Here is a 19,729-nt window from a genome sequence, read left to right as displayed (position 1 = left end):
AATTTTCCTTAGTGCTTTTTGGCAGGAGTAGGAGTATTTCAAACTGCAGGGAACTCAACTTAAGATGAGTACCGCATATCACCCACAAACAGATGGGCAGACAGAGGTCGTAAACCGAAGTCTTGAGACTTATTTGAGATGCTTTGTGTGGGAGCGACCCAAAACCTGGGTCAACTATCTATCATGGGTAGAGTTCGCTTACAATACCAGTTGGCATACATCCACGAACACCACCCCTTTTGAGGTAGTCTATGGGCGCCCTCCTCCGACTATTCGCCGATATTAATTGGGGACAGCACGTGATGAACTGGTTGATACGGAGTTGAGGTGTCGTGATGTGATTCTTAAGGATCTTAAGGAACACCTGTCAGCAACACGGAATCGTATGGTGATCCAGTACAACCATCGCCATCGAGTACTTCAATTTCAAGAAGGGGATTGGGTTTTCCTAAGACGACCTCCCCAACGATTGCTAGGTATGCGAGAGGCAGGCCAAAGTAAGCTGTTGTCAAGGTATGTTGGTCCTTATCAGATTTTAAAGAGGATCGGGAATCTCGCCTACGAATTACAGTTACCATTGGGCAGCACCATACACCCGGTCTTTCATGTTTCCAAACTCAAAGCGTGCCTCAAGCCACCGACAGAAAGTGAAGTTGTAGCTGCCCCCGCCTTGGCGATCCCCTCTAGCATCCAACCCCTACGTCGAGTAGGAGTACGACGACTCAAAGTGAATGGAAAATGAACGGTACAGTGGTTGATTGAGTGGCTCTCTGAGGAGGGGTTATCCGCGTCATGGGAAGATTTGGAGGACATACAGAAGCGGTTTCCATCATTCACACCTTGAGGACAAGGTGTTATTCAAGGGGGGAGTATTTGTTACGATCCATATAGGGATTGTGGGGGGGGCAGTAGTAGTTTATTTCTATTAGGTCTTGCTATTTGATGTTTTCAGTATGGATCTGATTTCAGTACGAGTCGGTCCAGTCCGAACCCGTTATTAATTGTACTTAAGCTTGAGATTTACCCTAATTAAGCATGCTTGTTGATTGTCTTTCTCTCTCTCGTTCCTTTCTCCCTTCTCCTTCCTCCCTCTCGACTTCTGTTAGCCGACGGCTAACACATTGGGGCATCTTGTGTAGACTAGTCCATCTCCAAGAGTAGCTTTGAGATACCATAAGATTCACTTAGTGGCATCCATATGTCCTTTCGTGGGTGCATGCATAAATTGAGAGATCTGATTTATAACATATACTATGTTTGGGTGTGTAAAAGTGAGGTATTGTAACATACTAACAATGCTGCGATAGAATGTAGGATTGAGATATGCAGCCGTTCCATTAAAGGCAGTCAATTTAGTGTTGAGAACACTAGGAGTAGTTATGGGTTTGCAATTAATCATGTCTGCCCTGTCCAAAATATCAAGAGTATACTTATGTTGCGTAAGAGTCAATCTATCGTCTGTCCTGTCAAGTTCAACACCCAAGAAGTACCGTAATTCGCCGAGATCCTTCATCTTGAATTCTTGCTTCAATATATCTTTAACATAAGATATATGTGAAGAAGAATTCACAGTGATAACAATATCATCAACATAGATAAGTAACCAAGTGGTAGCTTCTCCGGTATGGTAGATAAATAAAGAGTGATAGAGAGAGCTTCAGAAAAAACCAACTTGTTGTACATGATGAGAAAACCGATCGAACCATGACCTAGAAGCCTGCTTCAACCCATATAGAGACTTGTGTAACTTACATACCCATTTTTTAGGATCATGTGTAGCATAGCCGAGAGGTTGCTCCATGTATACTTCTTCCTTTAGAATCCCATGAAGGAAAGCATTTTTGACATCCAACTGATAGAGAGTCCATCCATATGAGACTGCAAGAGAAATAATTACGCGGATCGTTCCCATCTTGATGACCGGACTGAATGTTTTATCATAATCTTTCCCGTATTCTTGAGTGAAGCCTCGCACCACAAGGCGAGCTTTATATCGATCAATGTCAGTTTGTAAACCCATTTGGAGCCCACAACATTCTTACCATCTGGACGAGGAACAATCTGCCAAATCTGACACTCATTCAAGGCTGCCATTTCCTCATTCATAGCTTCAACCCAACATTTTTCCTTACTCGCATGTTGATAACATTTTGGTTCCACCTTTTTGCTGACTTCTGTCATAAAAAGCTGAAAATCTAAGGAAAAATTGTTATAGCTTACCCATCTATCAATAGGATGTCGTACGCGTTGTGATTTGTGTGGAGCTGCGGTAGGGACTGACCGCCGAGAATACACCAGGCCTGAGAAGCGGTTATCTATAGGTGGATCATTGGGCTAAGAGGATGAAGGAAGGCTGTCCAAGAAAGTGGTGCTGTCCAAGGAACTATTGACAAATTTTTCGAGCTCATCAACAGCTTGCTCTCTCTGCTCAGGCAACATTTCTGCCCCTTGTCTTAAAATTTCAGCATGTAACCAAGTATCATATACCTCATTTTTATCATTGAGTGTCATAGAAGGCGCCTTTGGATCCTGTAATCTGCTTTCATCAAAAACAACATGCCGTGAAATATGCACACGCCCAGTTTTAGGATTGTAACATCTATAGCCCTTGTAATTTTCTGCATACCCCATAAATCTGCACAAAACAGCACGGTCTTGAAATTTGTTTCTTATGGAAACATCAATATGCACATAGCACACACATCCAAAAACACGCAATTTCTCATAATGTGGTTGTTCCTGATGTAATAGAAAGAATGGTGATTTGCCATCAAGCAAAGCCAATGGCAGCCGGTTTATAACATGGACAGCCGTATGAAAAGCCTCAGTCCACAATGTTATAGGTAAATCTGTGTCATGCATCATGCTGAGCGCACTTTCAACGATATGCCTATGTTTCCTTTCAGCAATTCCGTTTTGCTGAGGTGTATGCGGGCATGAGATTTGTCTAGTGATCCCATGATTTAGTAAGTACTCAGTAAATTCGTTTGAAATAAATTCACCACCACCATCACATTGAAAATGCACAATATCACTGGAGTATTTATTTCGAACCAAGGCATGAAATTGAGTGAACAAGTGAAAAACTTCTGATTTGTGTTTCATGAAATGAATCCAAGTATATCGGGAATATGAATCAATAAAAATGACATAGTATTGGCTCCCGGAAGAAGAAGGAATTGGAGCGAGCCCCCAAACATCATAATATATAGTGTCAAAAACCTTTGAAGCTCTTTTATTGATTAATTGAAAGGGAAGGGCATGGCTCTTACAGATGTGACAACTCGAGCACATGCTGGACTCACTAACTGAATTCAGACTGGACTTATCTAAGAGCTCGTTTGCAACAAGACTTCGAACAAAAGACTGACTACAGTGAGCTAACCGACCGTGCCAAATGGATGACTTATTATACTCTGCGACATTAACTTCACTATGACTTGGAAAAGATGAATCTGAAAGGTAAGGTTTTGACATCTTTGGAGCTTTTTTAAGGACATACATATCTCCTTTGCGAGTGCCCTCAGCAAATGTCTTCTTGGTTCGAGCATCCTTGACATATACAGAAGATGGTGTGAATTCAACAGAGGAATGAGTATCATCAATAAGTTTGGACACTGCGATAATATGTTTCGTGACATTTGCAACAACAAAAACATTCTTTAATGGTATGGAAGAACGACCCATAGATATTTGTGCATTTCCAATGTGCGATATTGTGTGATGGGAACCATCTCCCGTGACAACTGAACCTTGATATAAATAAGGGAAAATACTAGAGAGATTACCTGTGTCACCAGTAACATGGGCTGTTGCTCCAGAGTCCACATACCATTTTCCTTGCTCATTTTGTTTCAAGTGGAGTTTAGATAGGGCTGTCATTAAAAGTTGTAGCACGTCTGCTGAAATATTTGATGTCGCATTTGAGCCGGATGATGAAGAAGCTGACCCTGCTGCTGCCTTGTTCTCACGCCTGATCTGGTTATTTTTGTTCTGAGGATTGTGCCAATATTCTGATTTTACATGCCCCCTTTTGTTGCAATAGAAGCAAGTAGGAACCCTTCTAGGCGTGGTAGATGTAGTTGTTGGAACACGAAGATCAAGAACAAAGGAATAAGTTGAACAAGATGTAACGTGGAAAAACCCTCAACAAGAGGAAAAAAAACCACGGACGAGGAGGAACTGGCGCCCACTAGCGACCAGACTCTCTCTCTCTTAAGATTTCATTAAAAAACTTAAGATTAGGGTTACAATGGTATAAGTATGCCCAAACCAGGACATACTGGATCGAGTCCAGACTCGGACCTATACAACAAGATCTGTCAACACTCCCCCTCAAGTTGGGCATACATATCAAACATGCCCAACTTGGATACATTTCTCTTGAATGAAGTTAAAGATAGAGCTTTCGTCAAAACATCAGCGGTTTGGTCTTCAGACTTCATGTAAGGTAAGATTAATTGTTTAGCATCAATCCTTTCACGAATGAAGTGACGATCAATCTCAACATGCTTTGTTCTGTCGTGTAGTACAGGGTTGTTGGCTAAGTTGATTGCAGACTTGTTGTCACAGTACATCTTCATTGGTCCTTCAACCTCTATTCCGATATCAGTCAACAATATTTTCAGCCATAGTAACTCTGACACTCCCATAACGATAGCTCTATACTCTGCCTCTGCACTAGATCGAGAACACACATCCTGTCCCTTGCTCCTCCAGACAACAAGATTTCCTCCCAAGTAGACACAATACCCTGTGGTAGACCGTCGAGTATCAGCACAACCTGCCCAGTCTGCATCGGAGTACTCCTCAATCTCTACAGTCTCTTGTTTCACATACAAGAGTCTCTTGCCAGGATTTCTCTTCAAATAGCACAATATTCTGTCCACAGCCTTTAGGTGTGTATCAGTAGGTGCATGCATGAATTGACTCAGTACATTTACCGCAAAAGTGATATCTGGTCTCGTAAGGGTAAGATAAATCAACTTTCCAACTAGACGTTGATATCTTCCCTTAGCTTCTTCACAGAGCAGCTCTCCATCTCTAAGGCTTAACTTGTGTCCAGTATCAAGTGGGGTAGAAGCGGGTCTACACCCCAGTTTACCAGTCTCCTTCAACAGATCTAAAGTATATTTCCTTTGGTTTAGCACAAGGCCAGTACTAGATCTAGCAATCTCAATACCAAGAAAATACTTCAGTTTGCCAAGATCCTTGAGATCAAATTCAGCAGCCAATAACACTTTTAACTTGAAGATCTCCTCCTCATCATCTCCCGTGACAATCATGTCATCCACATAGACAAGTAAAAGAGTGACCCTGCCCTCTTTTTTCTTCACAAATAGAGTGTGGTCTCCATTCCCTTGATTGTACCCATGATGTTGCATCACTCATCTGAGACGTTCGAACCATGCTCTAGGCGACTGCTTGAGGTCATATAATGCCTTTTTCAGCTTACAGCATTTCTCTGGTTCTTCATATCCTGGGGGCATACGCATATATACTTCTTCTTCGAGATCACCATTGAGAAAAGCATTCTTAACATCGAGTTGGTACATCCTCCACTCCTTCATCACAGCTAGGGACATAACAACTCTAATTGTCTTCATTTTTGCAACTGGAGCAAAAGTCTCCAAATAATCAATCTCATATTTTTTACTAAACCCCTTGGCCACAAGACGAGCTTTGTATCTTTCAACACTTCCATCGGGTTTGTACTTAATGGTATACACCCACTTGGATCCAACCAAGTGAGCTGCCTCAGGAATCTTCACAACTTCCCATGTCATGTTTCTTCTCAAGGCTTCCATTTCTTCTTTCATAGCATCAGCCCACTTGGAATCACTTTGAGCTTCAGCAACGATCCTGGGAATCACAGCCAAAGAAAAAGAAGATACGAAACACTTGTAATCCTTGCTAAGTCTTGAATAAGATACAAAATTACCAATCGGGTGTTGAGTACATGACCTGACACCCTTTCTCAGGGTAATGGGAAGATCTTCATTTTCTTTTTCAACCTCATCTTGAGTCTTCAAGGTAGGACTTGGTTCATCCAGGGTGGATGAAGGAATGGCATTGGGATTGAAAGTAGATCTAGCACCACAAGTTACCTCCTCTGTCCGAGCACCTCGTCTAGAGTAGACCTGTCCAGACATACGATGACCTTCCTTCTTAGTTCCGGTGCCACACCCTTCCTCCTTCTCAGGCACATCAACAGTTGTGAGAGGTTCTTCTTTCTTGTAGTCCAAAAAATCTGTAAATTGAATCTCCTGACTCTGAGAATACTCTTTCCTAACCACAGACTTCTTCCCCTGAAGAGGATTCTCACAAAAGTAAGAGACATGTTCCAAGAAGGTAACAACCCTTGTAACATAAACACAGCCAGTGGTAGGATCAAGACACCTATATCCTTTCTGAGTAGGAGAATACCCAACAAACACACCCTTGATAGACCGGAGATCAAGTTTCTTAACATTGAGACTGTGATCATGAATAAAACACACACAGCCAAAAACACGAGGGGGGAGGAGAAAAGGTTGACGACTTCCCGAAAATAAAGAGTGGGGAGTCCGACCATTCAGCACACCACTGGGCATGCGGTTGATGAGATACGCACTAGTAAGAACTGCATCACCCCAATAATGCTTGGGAAGATTCCTCTGAAACAAAAGGGCTCTGGTGACATTAAGGAGCTGGCGATTCTTCCTCTCAGCCACCCCGTTTTGTGGGGGAGTATAACTACAGGACGTCTCGTGAACAATCCCCCTTTTTTGAAGGAACTCCTCAACTGATTGACACATATACTCACGGGCATTATCCGATCAAAAGGTTTTAACAGTTCCACCATATTGAGTTTGCACAAGTAAAATGAAGGTCTCTATGATATGAGGTACCTCACTGCGATCCTTTAACAAGTAGACAAAGGTGGTCCGAGAGAAGTCATCAATAAAAGTTATAAAATATTGAAAACCTTGACGGGTATGAATTCCCGAAGGCCCCCACACGTCAGAGTGAACCAAGGAAAAAACTTCATTAACACAACTAGTAGAAATAGGGTACGAAGCCCTCATATGTTTGGCAAACTAACATACATCACAAGAAATCAACGACAAATTCAGATTGGAACACAAATCGGAAAACAACTGTTTCAAAATCCCAAAAGGTAAATGCCCAAGGCATTCATGCCAATACAAAAGGACTGAAGGCAATCTTCTCTTCGCTTTTTTGTCTTGCTGATCGTTGTCATAAGAGCCGTGGCCACGCGTATGGGAAGACGATATAAGCCATCAGATGCCAAACCAATCCCAATCTTCTTCCCTGTCGCCAAGTCTTGCAAAATACAACGAGTTGCAGAAAAGATGAGAGTTCACAATTCAGCTCTTTAGTAAGTTTACTAACTGACAAGAGATTTAAGGGAAGCTGAGGGACATGTAATGCTCCTCGCACATGAAATTTGTCCAACAAGTACAGACTCCCTTCTCCGGCCACAAAGGTAGAGGAACCATCTGCAAGAGATACTCGTTCCCTTCCCGAAGACAACTTATACTCATGAAACAATTTAGGGTTACCCGTCATGTGGTGAGTAGCACCACTGTCCACAATCCATTCCCCTACACAAGAGTTACCTTTATCCCCTACAATGGCAAGAGCATGATTAGCCTTTGTCTCATCTGATGCCTCGATCTGATTGACATCGATCCGACCCAAATAAGCCCTCAGTTCCCGAAGTTGTTCAGCAGAAATAGAGATCTTCCCTCCACTAGATTTTGTCTCCTCAGGCACAGTCGACTTCCCATTAGAAGACTTCCCTTTGTTACCCTTTTTCTCTGGATGAAGATCCCAACAGAAATCCACAGTATGACCATTCTTCTTGCAATGAGTACATCTACGAAGAGATCTAGTAGTGCCTCCAAGACCCCGACTAACAAGAGTAGATCTCTCATTATATGACATGAGATCTCTCTTTCCCCCAGATGTAACCAGCCTCCTCTGTTCTTCAGCTTCAACACGAGAATACACATCTTCAATACTCGACACTTCTCCTGAATTCAGAATCTGGCTTCTAACGCTTTCAAACTCATCATTTAAACCAGCTAAAAAGAGGAACACTCTATTTTCCCACTCTTGAGCAACATAAAGTGTCTGATCTTGAGGACAATGCCAATTAATCAGAATAATAGTCAAGATCCTCCCACTTGGCTTTCAAAGCCCCATAATAATCTGCAACAGATAAGTTCCCTTGCCGAATTCCATAGATAGTCTTCATTAGTTGGTAAGTCCGGATAACTATTTTCTTCTGGCCATACATTTGCTCTAAAATCACCCACATGTCTCTAGCAGTCTTCTTCCGAAGAATAAGGGGTTGGATATCAGCGGAAACAGAGTTGACAATCCAAGTTTTTATTTGATTATCCTCAAGAAACCAAGTGTCTCACACACCACTTATCTCTACCGGTTCAGGTTTCCTTCCATTGATATAGGCAATCTGACCGCGGCCTGCAATCCCCATAGTCATAGCGGCCTGCAATCCCCATAGTCATAGCGGCCGACCACGGGAGATAGTTCTCCTTGGTAAGGCGAATAGTAGTGACTTGAACGGGAACATTCTCAGTTCTATAAGCCCCAATTTCAGATTGATCAGTGTTGACGGTGGACGAGGAAGACGCTGCCATAATTATAAACCAGCCCTACAAAGAGAACAAAAAAGAAACAGCAGCAGCAATACGCTGGCGACAACTCTGGACAGCAACGGCAAAACACCAGACCTCACGGTAGCAGGCAAGGCAAGGTCGGGCGGCCTGGGCAGAGCAGAGGAAGAAGGGGGAAGACGACGGGAGACCAGCAAGGGGCGACGTCGGAACTCCAACGGCGTCGGGCCAAAAAACAAGGACCGAACAGAGTAACGTCGGGCGACGCAGAGAACCGCGGGCGACGCAGCTGGTGGCGGCGGCGGCAACAACGTTCTCAGGTGATGCAGCTGGTGGCGGAGGTGGCAACAGCATTCTCAGGCGATGCAGCTGGTGGCGGCAGCGGCAAGCAGGGCAGAAACAGAGAGTCGCTAGAACTCCAGATGGCGGAGTCCGTCGCCGGGACTCCAGATGGCATCGAGGGACTCCTACGGCGTCGGGCGATGACCACGTCGGGCAGCGAACCGTCGGGCGATGATTGGAATCGTCGAGCAATGATTGGAACCGTCGGGCGATGGGCAATGAACAATACCGGCACGAGTCTTCCTCTCACACTGCCACAACAGAAGCAAAAACTGGAATCAGTCACGCCGGAACTTCACAGCTCTGATACCATGTTGGAACACGAAGATCAAGAACAAAGGAATAAGATGAACACGATGTAACGTGGAAAAACCCTTAACAAGAGGAAAAAAACCACGGACGAGGAGGAACTAGCGCCCACTAGCGACCAAACTCTCTCTCTCTTAAGATTTCATTAAAAAACTTAAGATTAGGGTTACAATGGTATAAGTATGCCCAAACTAGGACATACTGGATCGAGTCTAGACTCGGACCCATACAACAAGATCCGTCAATAGTAGTATTCATGCCTGATGGTGTTGGGAGAATACATCTTCCCATTCCTGCCTGAGGAGTCCAAGGACGGGTGCGATTCCCTTGCAGTGTGTGTGTCCCTGTAATCAGTACATTGTAGCTGCTGGAAGGAATCAAGTTCTGTCGCTGTACACGACTAGCTTCGTGCTGAAATAACTTGGCCTTCAGATCTTCAAAGGATGGGAGGACAGGTAGAACTTCCAAAGTTGTGCAAAATATGTCAAAATTTGTTCCCAGTCCACTTAAAGCTTGCTGCACCTTGTCCTTGTCGCTGACCGGATGTCCAATGACAGCAAGCTGGTCGCTTACATTTTTTATTTCATTCAAATATTCCAAAACTGTACGCGTCCCGCGCTTGATGTCCTGAAACTGCCTTTTTAATTATAGAAATCGTGCTTCTGATACTTGAGAGTACATCGTGGCAAGCATAGACCACAACTCTAGGACTGTTAAATCATCATCAACGCCTCCCAATACTTCCTCTGACAGAGTAGAAGTAATGTAGGCAACAAGAGACTGGTCGTGAGCCAGCCAAACTTCATACTCAGGGTTGTTTTCAGTAAGAGTTTCATAATCAAATCTGATCTCAGTCCCAGCCGAAGTCCCAGTAGCTTGATCTGCCACTACAGTCCTCTTCACTTCACGGTCGATGCACTTTGGAGGTGCTGGGGTGGTGCCATCGATATGTCCATAGAATCGATGGCTCTTAATAAATGGGACTATTTGACGTTTCCAAGTCAAATAGTTGTTGTGATTCAGTTTTTGGGAGATAAGTTGGGAGAGAAAACTGGAGAATAAGAGAGAGGAGTTTTGCTGGTCCATGGCTGAATAATGAGAGCAGAAATCGAAGAGGAATAATGGAACGGGTTAGGTATTCTGTGTAATGGTTTGGTTTGGAGTTTGGACAGAATTAGGACAAAGGAGATTAGGATTATGTGATGTAGAAATTAAATGGAACAGAATTAAGGCAGATAACACAGAGGTAGAATTTAGGGCAAATCACGCCAGAAATAGGATTTAGGGCAAATACTGGAATTAGGGCAAATCACGCCAGGACTGAATCCACTTACCGGAGGACGATGCTCAAGCTAGCTCTAATACCATGTAAGATTTTTCAGAAATCTGTGTCTCTCCGGCCTGAAACAAGAGTGATTGAGTAGAGAAGGTAGAAGCCGATGGAAGAGAAGGTGCAGTTGGCGTGTAAAACCACACTGCAATCCTTAATCACTGTTATTAAGATAACCTAATCAGATTACAACAGTTTGTACAAAAATATGTAAAAAATTACAAGTATGCCACCGCCTAGTATATTTGGGCGTGTGGGTATAAAAGAATTGGATCGGGTTGTCTGGACAGACCCGATCCTGGGCGCACAAACTTAACAGGGCTCACAAAGAATAGGTTTTGGTTCTTGAACAACAAGCTGTCCATGATTCAACATTATGTACAACTTGAGGGAGGATGTTAAGAATTGTGGTATTTTTGTATTTTGGATTTGGACCAAATCCAGTTAGTTGCACATTATTTACCTATTCTGCAAATACCCGTTAAGTACAAGGGTATTATAGTATTTTTTTATTAAGGATAAAACCCTATCTTATTAATGGTTACACCCATTTTTGGACATGAAGCTTTATGCCTCACATTTTCATCCCCTCTTCTTGCAGAAGCAGATTCTGGAGACTTCTAAGAGACTAGACAACTCGAAACTGATATGCTTGTCTTTGCAAATGGCGGCACCTGAATGAAATTGAGGAGACCTTTTGGGTTTCACGTCTGTCAAAAATACATCTGGTGATCATTGGTGAATGTGACAGCAAAAGTTCTTCAGCAAGTGGAATAAAGGTTTTAGTAAGGGTTGGCTGGATTCTCATTGACTTCAAGAATTTTTTGTTGGACTCAGGAAGATAAAACGAATTATCATCCTTGAAAGTCTTTGGCAAAGGATAGATAATTCCACGATTTTCCCTCTTCATTCACGTAAGTGATTAGAAAATACTGACTGCAACTTCTGGATCTCCAGAATTGGGTAGAGGCGTAGAGCAATGTTGTCAAAACTGTAACGAATTACCCCATACTTTATAACACATACACAAAACAAACGCGACAAGAATGCATAACAACCAACAGAATGTCCAGGTAGATGATGCCCAAAAGACAAAAGCAGCAAAACCCAAATCGAACAAGAAAAAGACCTACCTGTCAAGGACCTTATCAACTCATTGGAAACATATTCTTGAAGAGTGTGATTAGAGAAAAGGAACTTAATGAGCAATGCAGCTTGCCCAACAACTTCGTAGTTTGGAGACATGAGCAGCTCTTGTATTACCAATATGCCCCCTGCTTCTGCAACAGATCGCCTATTTGTCCTGCTGTTCATAACCAGATTCTGCAATGCACATACAGCTACCATTTTCATTTCTTCTGTAGGCTGATCTTCTAGCAAACGTATAAATGCATTGCAAGCAGATGCAGCGTCGCTTGCTCTTGCAAGTCCTTCATTCTGAAATAGATCGCCAAGTGCAAGAGCTGCCAATAACCTTGCAGGCTGAGAACTTGTTTGTGGATCCGAAAGGTAGTCAGATAAAGGAGCAATTGCGTATTTTGATACTTTCATTCCTCTCACTCTTGCATTGTTAAAGATAGCTTCAAGTAATCTTCCTGCAGCTTCTTCACACTGATGAGATCTTAGAAGTTCCAATAGTGCGTCTATTGCACCAGCCTCTGCCAAGACTACAGCACTAGATGCATCATTTCTTTCTTGAACAATCAGTGCATTAAGAGCAACAGTAACAGTTTCTTCTAGAGATGAGTGCAACATTCGAACCAAGACTACATGAGAAACTTTGAAATAGTAATGAGAATTAGAACGCAAAACATTTGAGAGAACCAATGCAGATGACTCCCACAAAGCATGTGGTGGTTGAGGATCTTCCTGTATGATAACTTTAGAAAGCTCGAAAATCCCTCCAGCATCTGCAACAGCAGTAGGCCAACTCATAGAAATACTCTCAAGAGCTTTAACTGCTGTTTGCTGTAGATTCAGAATTCCAATCCCAGCAAGCTGTACAAGAGGCACAACTGCACTTTGAGTAGTAATATCCTGTTGGAAATCCTCCTGAGCTAAAAGATGTGAGAGAAGTTCAGTGCCAAGTTGTTGAATGGCTTGGGAAGGAGATTCAAGAAATGATATCAAAGGCCCAACAACCTGGTTGGGTGTGAGCTTCAAAGTGTCAAGGCTTTGAGGCTTCTCCAAAATGTTCACAAGTGCTTGCAAGGCACTGTGTTGACCCCACATGCTAAAATCTGGACGAAGCAAAAGTAAGAAAAGAGGCTCCACCATCATGGCAGCAGTTGAGCTTCTTGCAATTCCACTGTTATTTGTCAATATACGGAGCAATTCTGCAATGGAAGAGCAAAAAGAACTAGGTGCAACAGGAAGTAGCTCAAGGGAACATTCAACAATCCCTGCCTTAACCATGTCAAGTTTACAATGTGGACGATCCTTTCCCAACTTTATAAGAGCACTAATTGCAGTCTCCATAAGTTCATAATTTGATCCAGAAACTAAGCCAACGAGAAGGTCCACCACTTCAAATGAAGCTGCAAGCTCTGCATGTGGTTCGTCTTCCAGCAGCCGCTCGAAAGCATGAACACTTGAGTGTACAACCTCACTCACATTTGAACCCATAAGTGATATAAGAGGAGGCAAACATTCCGTTGCAATTGGCAGTGCTCGAAGTTTAGCATTTCCAAATAGGAGAAAGCAAAGTTCAGCAGCATTCTTTTTCAAGTCCGCAGAACAAGGATTAGACAAAATCTTGTGCAAGCTCTCAAGTGGACTGCCTTCCACTTCCATGAGAGCAAGAGCTTTGGAAGTGTTTCCCGAAAATAATTTGACCAAAGCAATAAGAGCAGCATGTTGCTCCTTCTCAGATCCAGTATCAAGCATGTCAACCAGTGGCTGGACAGATTGCTTTGCTGTTTCCATTTCTCTGATGTTCTCAGCATCAAACAGATTCTGAAGTGCCCTAGCGGAACTATACCTAGCATTTCTTGATCCCAACCTTAGGACCGCAACAAGTTGGTTCAAAGAGTTTTGTGATGCTTCATGATGCAGCAAGTCAGGGCTGCTAAATAAAATTCTGAAAAGGTCAGAAATTGTGGTTTCTGTAGAATCCTGAGGACTCAATGACAAGTATTTGGTCAAAGCTTCCAGAACCCCTACTTCTGACATAGCCAATTTGTTTGTATCACTTCCCTCTGCTAACAGAGCCAAGAGATGCACAGCAATTGGAGGTGCACCAGGCCGATCTGGCATTGGTCTCAGGAGATCCACCAGCAGCGGTATAGATTTACGGGCAGTAGCTCCAACTCTCACATCTTCCATCTCAAAGAGGCGTTCAAGTATAACCTGATCAGGATGATGTGCCAGAGAAAATTCTTCACACAGCGTAAGAAGGTTAAGCATATCTGACTCAATAGTACCAATAAGTGTTATCAGTCCTCCAACAGCACCTGAATTGGCAATAGCAAGAAGTGTTCCTTTATTTCCGTTAGAAACTAGACTTGCAATAGCCTGAGCAGCAAAATATCTGTCGATAACTTCATCAGACTTGAGCAGTGAGGCAAGAGAAGGTATTATCCGCATGATGGCAGGAGAGAGACATACATTCTCATCCTGGAACATTACAGCCAGAAGTAAAGCATTTATCCACACTCCTTCACTATCCTCGACTTGTGCCTACCAAAGAGTACAGTTTCAGCCACGTTAAACTACTTCCAAATAAAGCTAGAGTATACCTATAAACAGACGATATCTTTGGAATCAGTTTGGTACGCATGAAAATAAGGTTCTGGAATGAAAAATTTGTATTTCACAGGAAGCATGAAAGCAAAACCCTCCTCAGATTCATCTTCCATAGATATTTATTTGAACTTTGCCAAAGAAATATAAGAGCACGAAAAGAGATATCAAACGAAAAGGAAAAACAGAACAGAAGGGAGAAAACACTTGCTATCGTTGTACATAAATAATTCTACCAGAAACCATAATCGCATTCAGAATGGATAAGCAAAATAGAAGCAGAACATACTTGTGAGTTCTGTGTAAGACTTGTAAGCTTATCAGACAGGACATCAAGTCCACCAGCCTCCATGATTACAGTTTTACTCTTTAAATGAAATGAAGAAATTAAAGAGAGCAACCACAAAGATACTGTGCCACCCAGAATAATTGCTGGATCAGGAGCCTCAAAGTCATCTCCTTCTCGAAATTGTGCACTTTTATCCATGACAACTCCTGTTGCCCGACCAACTTCAGACTCTGCTCTTCTAAATTGTAATGTGCCTGGAAGTGAGTGGCATTTCACCATTTGAATAAGAGAATAAATTAGCTGTTTCAAGCATCCAGACTCATCAAGTGAATCCACCACATTATTAGTGTGATCCTTTGTGGCACAAATGAGGAGAGAAACCCCACCAACCTGGATTTCCAAACTGGATGATTCCACAATTCTCTCAGCAAGGGAAAACACACACTGTGTACTTCTACCTAATAAATCTCCAAGAAGAGCAAGCTGGTCGCTGCATAGCCTAGAAAGGATTTCAATTGCCTTGTCTTGCACAGGAGGAAGACCAACTGCCAAGCACCGAACTAGTGGCTCCAAACCAGATGGAGATTCTGCTAGAGCTGACCATGGATGGTAAGATGAATTGACACATTGCTTAGTTCTAGCCAGCAAAGCAAGCACGTCAAGTATATCGGATGAATCAGCCCCTTCTACATTGGTTGCAGCTAACAAAGAAACAAGTGCAAAAATTGTAAAACGACATTCAGCAATACTTGTAAGCACATCACCAACAGGGAAATGATGCAGTAATTGGTACAGTGCACGTGAGGCATTCTTTTTTCCTTCCATAGTACCCTCACTGAGAACTTTTATCAAAGGTGATACAATATCTTCAACAATAGCTTCCCCAGCTATTTGTGGGTCCGAAAGAAGATTGGCCAGAGCAGCAACTGCAGTCTCAGCAGCATCTATTGACGAAGTTTTAGCTAGCTTAATTAGCGGATACACATCACCTTCAGCAATGTAGGACATCTTATTTGTGGATTTTGCCGGACGGGAAAGTGCACCCAGTGCTCGAGCTGACTGAGTAGCAATGACCTGGGTCTTGCTTGTCAGAAGCTTGATGCATGGATGAACAATTTCATCAGTTGCAAGATTTCCACAAATATCTTGTCTCATACTGAAGAGATCAGCTAGAACAGAAGCAGCATACTCTTGGGTTTCTTCATTAGAAGAATTCAAAACTTGAACAAGTGTGCGGAGCCCTCTATTAGCAGGAGCACCTTTTTGCACTAGGTCTCTGTGTGAAGCCACAGTAAGTACGTGACCCAACACGGTAATAACATGGGCTTTTGAACTTGGCAGTTCTCCAAGAAGCAATGCTAACAATTGGTTAACAGTCGCTGCATCAGCATATCTTATAAGCTTCGTAAGAGCCATAGCAGAAGCCTGTTGTCCTTTAGGACCAGCACTTTTGAGCAGCCATAAGAGTGATGGAACAGCCCCAGCACTCTCAACACATGCACGGATATCCTCACTGTGGGAGCACAAGTTCCACAATACATGTGCAGCCTCTTCCTTTGCCTTGTGAGATCCAGTTTCCAACAACTGTACAAGTGGAGGAATGCCACCTGCAGCTGTTATAGCCCATTTGCTCTCATCGACCTGAAGGGTCAGGATGGAGAGCAAAGTGACAGCATATTCTTGATGCTGTTCCCCTGATAAACCAAGCAATGATATTAATAATTGTACGCCTTCTCGCTTCCCAAAGGACTCCCAGATACCCATGTCACCGGAGCATAAGTTCGTCAAATAGTGTATGAGGTCCTCCTGCACCTCATCAGCAGCCATAGTAACCAATCCAACAAGCATTTTCTTTGCTTCTGCATGAGTAAGACCCCTCGATAGATAACTGTTGCCATAAAGACTAGCTAATGCCTCAAAAACGCGTTCTTGAACCAACTTTGAGTCTCGAGGCTTCAATAGCTTCATTAAGAGGCTTTCGATCTGCATCACATCAAAAGGTTCTAATTTCCCAGAACTTTCGTCGAAAACCATAAGAGCATATGCAAGGGCACCAATAATATCAGTAAAAGGAGAAGGCATTCGAGATGATATGGACATCTCACCAAGTTGCATTATAAGAGATGGCATCCCACCACAAATGTTTGCCAAGGCATGCACAGAATGATCTTGAAGGATCTGACCCCACCCACCCTGCATGGCTTCTTTAGAAGGAGCCACTATTGCACCAATTAGAACAGGTATGCCATTGGCATCCACCACAGCTTTCTTAGCACTGCTTGATTTACAGGAGAGAGCTTCCAAAGCATCAGATGCGCTAGCACGAACAGATATGTCATTGTCACAACAAAGAAGATGAAGCAAGGACCTAACAGCCCCAGCCTCGATAACCTTAGGAATGCTGTCACTAAAAGCCAACATCAAGCGAGCCAACAGCGAAGCAGCATTGGACTGAGCAACCAGGTTGTCTGAAGAGAGGAGTCCCACAATGATTTCCACCCCGCCAGCCTCAAGTGTAGCCCGCCAATAGTCATCCTTGTCACCACACAAATTTCTTAGAGCTCCAGTTACAAATCCCTCAACCACCTTATCTTGTTTGATCATCGGATCAAGCTGATCCCATAGAGTAGGCACCACCCCCTCTGTTACAAAGATCTTCATGCCAACATGATCATCCGTCAATCCTCCAGAAGAAACCTCGTAGATTGCCTCTGCAGCTGCTTTCCTTGCCTCAGATGCGTCGGATTTCAGCAGTGCAAGTAATGGTGGTATACATCCTCCAAGAAGGACTCTCACTCTCAAGTCATCTTCCTTGCACAATGCACTAAGAGTCAGTGCAACGTTCACTCTGGCAATTGAGGTACCATTCCTCAGCACCGCAATGAACAGAGGCATCGCTTGGGAGTGGGATCCGATGGCGATCCTAGCATCCTTTCTTAACTTAGCAAGACCCAGCAACCTCGAGGTGATCAGTTCTTTCTCGTGTGGTGAGGACATGTTGGCATGTAAATGCTCAATGAGTTCAGCAACTGTGGCGATGGTCCCATCTGGATCCTCCATTCCCGCTGCTGATTCATTCAGGTCCCTAAAAGAGTGAAAACAGATCCAACTCTCATTAGTTCAACACTGCTGCTTCACAAACATCTAAAAATTTTATACGTGGGATAAAGATGTCATTAATTTAGTGCATCAAAACCCACGGAATTGAAAATACTCTTTCTAAAAAATAATTTTCGGGGACCAAAGGAACACCAAAGCCCCAATTTTGAACAGAATGTTAGATCAAGTCCATCGTTTCCCAACTGAAAAAACTAATCAAGAACAGCAAATGTTCATTTCAACGGATCGACATCCAGAAACCGCAAATCCACTTCTAGACTCGTAGTCAAACTAAAGCATTAGAATCAGAGAAGAACTTGAAGTACCTCGGTCGAGAAGTTGGAGTAGATCTGGATTCTTGAGGAGCAGAATTAGGGAGTTTTGACATTTTCTACGACGCAACCAAACCAAATAACAGACATCAAGATCCCAACAATACCATCAGTCGCAATAATCCACGAGAAAACCCCAGATGAAGTAGAGAGCCGACCTTGAAATCCTTCCCACCTGACACAGAGAAAAAACAAATGGGAAAATGCTAAATTCGTCAGCATCCCCGGATCGAGAAAGGAAAGAGCAGAAACAGTGGACATCCTTGACACAGTGAATTGAAGATCCACTAATCAGGAATAAATATCAAGCAAACAGATCTACCCAGAACACAATGCACAACAGTAGGACAGAAAAGGCCCCCAAAAAACCTCAATTGCCCTGGGGTTTTAAATTTTCAACCAGAGAAGACCAAACACAAACGCAGACACACAGAAACTAAAGAAAGGGAAAGAAAAAAGAACAGATGGAGAACGCAAGAGAGGAAGATTACCAGAGGAGAAGTGGCGTCAGATCTTGCTGGGTGGTCCTTTTTCACATTGTTCCGGAGATTGGTAGAGCGCACTCAGGTGGCATTCAACTAGAAAACGCATCAGCCAAAACGGAAATTTGTCAAGAAGGAAAGCAAGGAAAAAAAAAGAGCCTCACAGATCAAAAGAGAGAGGGAGAGGGAGGGAGGGAGAGAGAGAATAAAATAGTGATAGAGTGTCCAAACGGAGTTTAAGACATACATCAAAGGAAAGCACAGCAGTCCTTTTTTCTTTTTATTTCTGAATGCTTGCCTAGAGAGGGCGAGTGAGCTAGCTTCCCAAGTTCCTGTTTGGAATTACCAAAGGTAGGATCACTGAAACGGAGAACGACAAACGAGAAAGAGTGAGAGAAAGAGGACAGTCACTCTGACTGCGGGTCGCAGAGTTAAATTATTATTTTATTTTCCTTTAGTATCCGCAGATTATGATATCCAAACTCGCTGCTCCTTTTATTTGTTCTTGAATCGCCCCTCTCCTCCTCCCACTCCCCCCCCCATCTCGGGCACAGCAAGAACCGTACAAACAACTCACTTTTTCTTAATTTTAATTTACGAATGTTTTTACCATGCTGTATTTGGTATAAGATTTGTAAACTTTTGATAGATTATGCTTTTCAATAAACGGGTATCAATGAATATATCAGCAACTTGTATATAATAAGGGGGAAATGAGTTCTACTATCAAACTATGGGACTTAACTTTCAGCTTTTTTAAGAAATTTGACCGCACACGCCGTGCAGAATGTCGAAAATTGTAAAAAAGATGTTTTTATAAACTCTAATGGCTTTATCAAACTTGATGAAGCAAGGAAGTCTAAGACGGTCAATAGGTCAACATTAAAATCCTTATGTAATCAAATTCACGCATCTGATTCCTTTTAAGCACAGAGATTTCTATATTCTTCAATAATCCCTAGGTTGTCCAAAAGTTGAACCTAAAATGGGTAAAATGGCTGCAGTGATCAATTTGCCACCTTGTAATTTGCCTCCAAAAAATAACCTGACGTGTTTGGATTGCAAAGATTTAGTGTGTATAGAGTTATTTGATCAATTTGGTGTCTCTAAGTTGTCAAATGTAAACTTACTCTTTCAAATGCAACATAGTAATTTGTCAA

At 42.8% G+C, this 19,729-nt stretch overlaps 1 protein-coding gene across 2 annotated transcripts in view; it reads right to left on the bottom strand.

Moving 5' to 3' along the window:
• The window catches only part of LOC116267047 (protein CELLULOSE SYNTHASE INTERACTIVE 3), a 30,019-nt gene extending 11,092 nt beyond the window's left edge, over window positions 1-18,927 (bottom strand). Inside the window, exons 1-5 of one of the 2 annotated variants that reach the window (XM_031648595.2) lie at window positions 18,817-18,927; window positions 18,579-18,665; window positions 18,082-18,262; window positions 14,657-17,741; window positions 11,760-14,304 (exon numbers count right to left, since the gene is read on the bottom strand). In XM_031648595.2, the coding sequence (XP_031504455.1) occupies window positions 11,760-14,304; window positions 14,657-17,741; window positions 18,082-18,143 (5,692 nt within the window). In that variant the 5' untranslated portion in view covers window positions 18,144-18,262; window positions 18,579-18,665; window positions 18,817-18,927. Of the gene's footprint in view, window positions 1-11,759; window positions 14,305-14,656; window positions 17,742-18,081; window positions 18,263-18,578; window positions 18,791-18,816 lie in introns of those variants that run through there. The other variant, XM_031648596.2, reaches the window with a different exon arrangement.
• Window positions 18,928-19,729: the final 802 nt, after the last annotated feature.

The sequence above is a fragment of the Nymphaea colorata genome, chromosome 13 (assembly GCF_008831285.2).
Source record: "Nymphaea colorata isolate Beijing-Zhang1983 chromosome 13, ASM883128v2, whole genome shotgun sequence".
Classification (NCBI taxonomy): domain Eukaryota; kingdom Viridiplantae; phylum Streptophyta; class Magnoliopsida; order Nymphaeales; family Nymphaeaceae; genus Nymphaea; species Nymphaea colorata.
The sequence above is the reverse complement of the archived record's forward strand: the minus strand, read 5'-3'. Positions and strand labels throughout refer to the sequence as shown.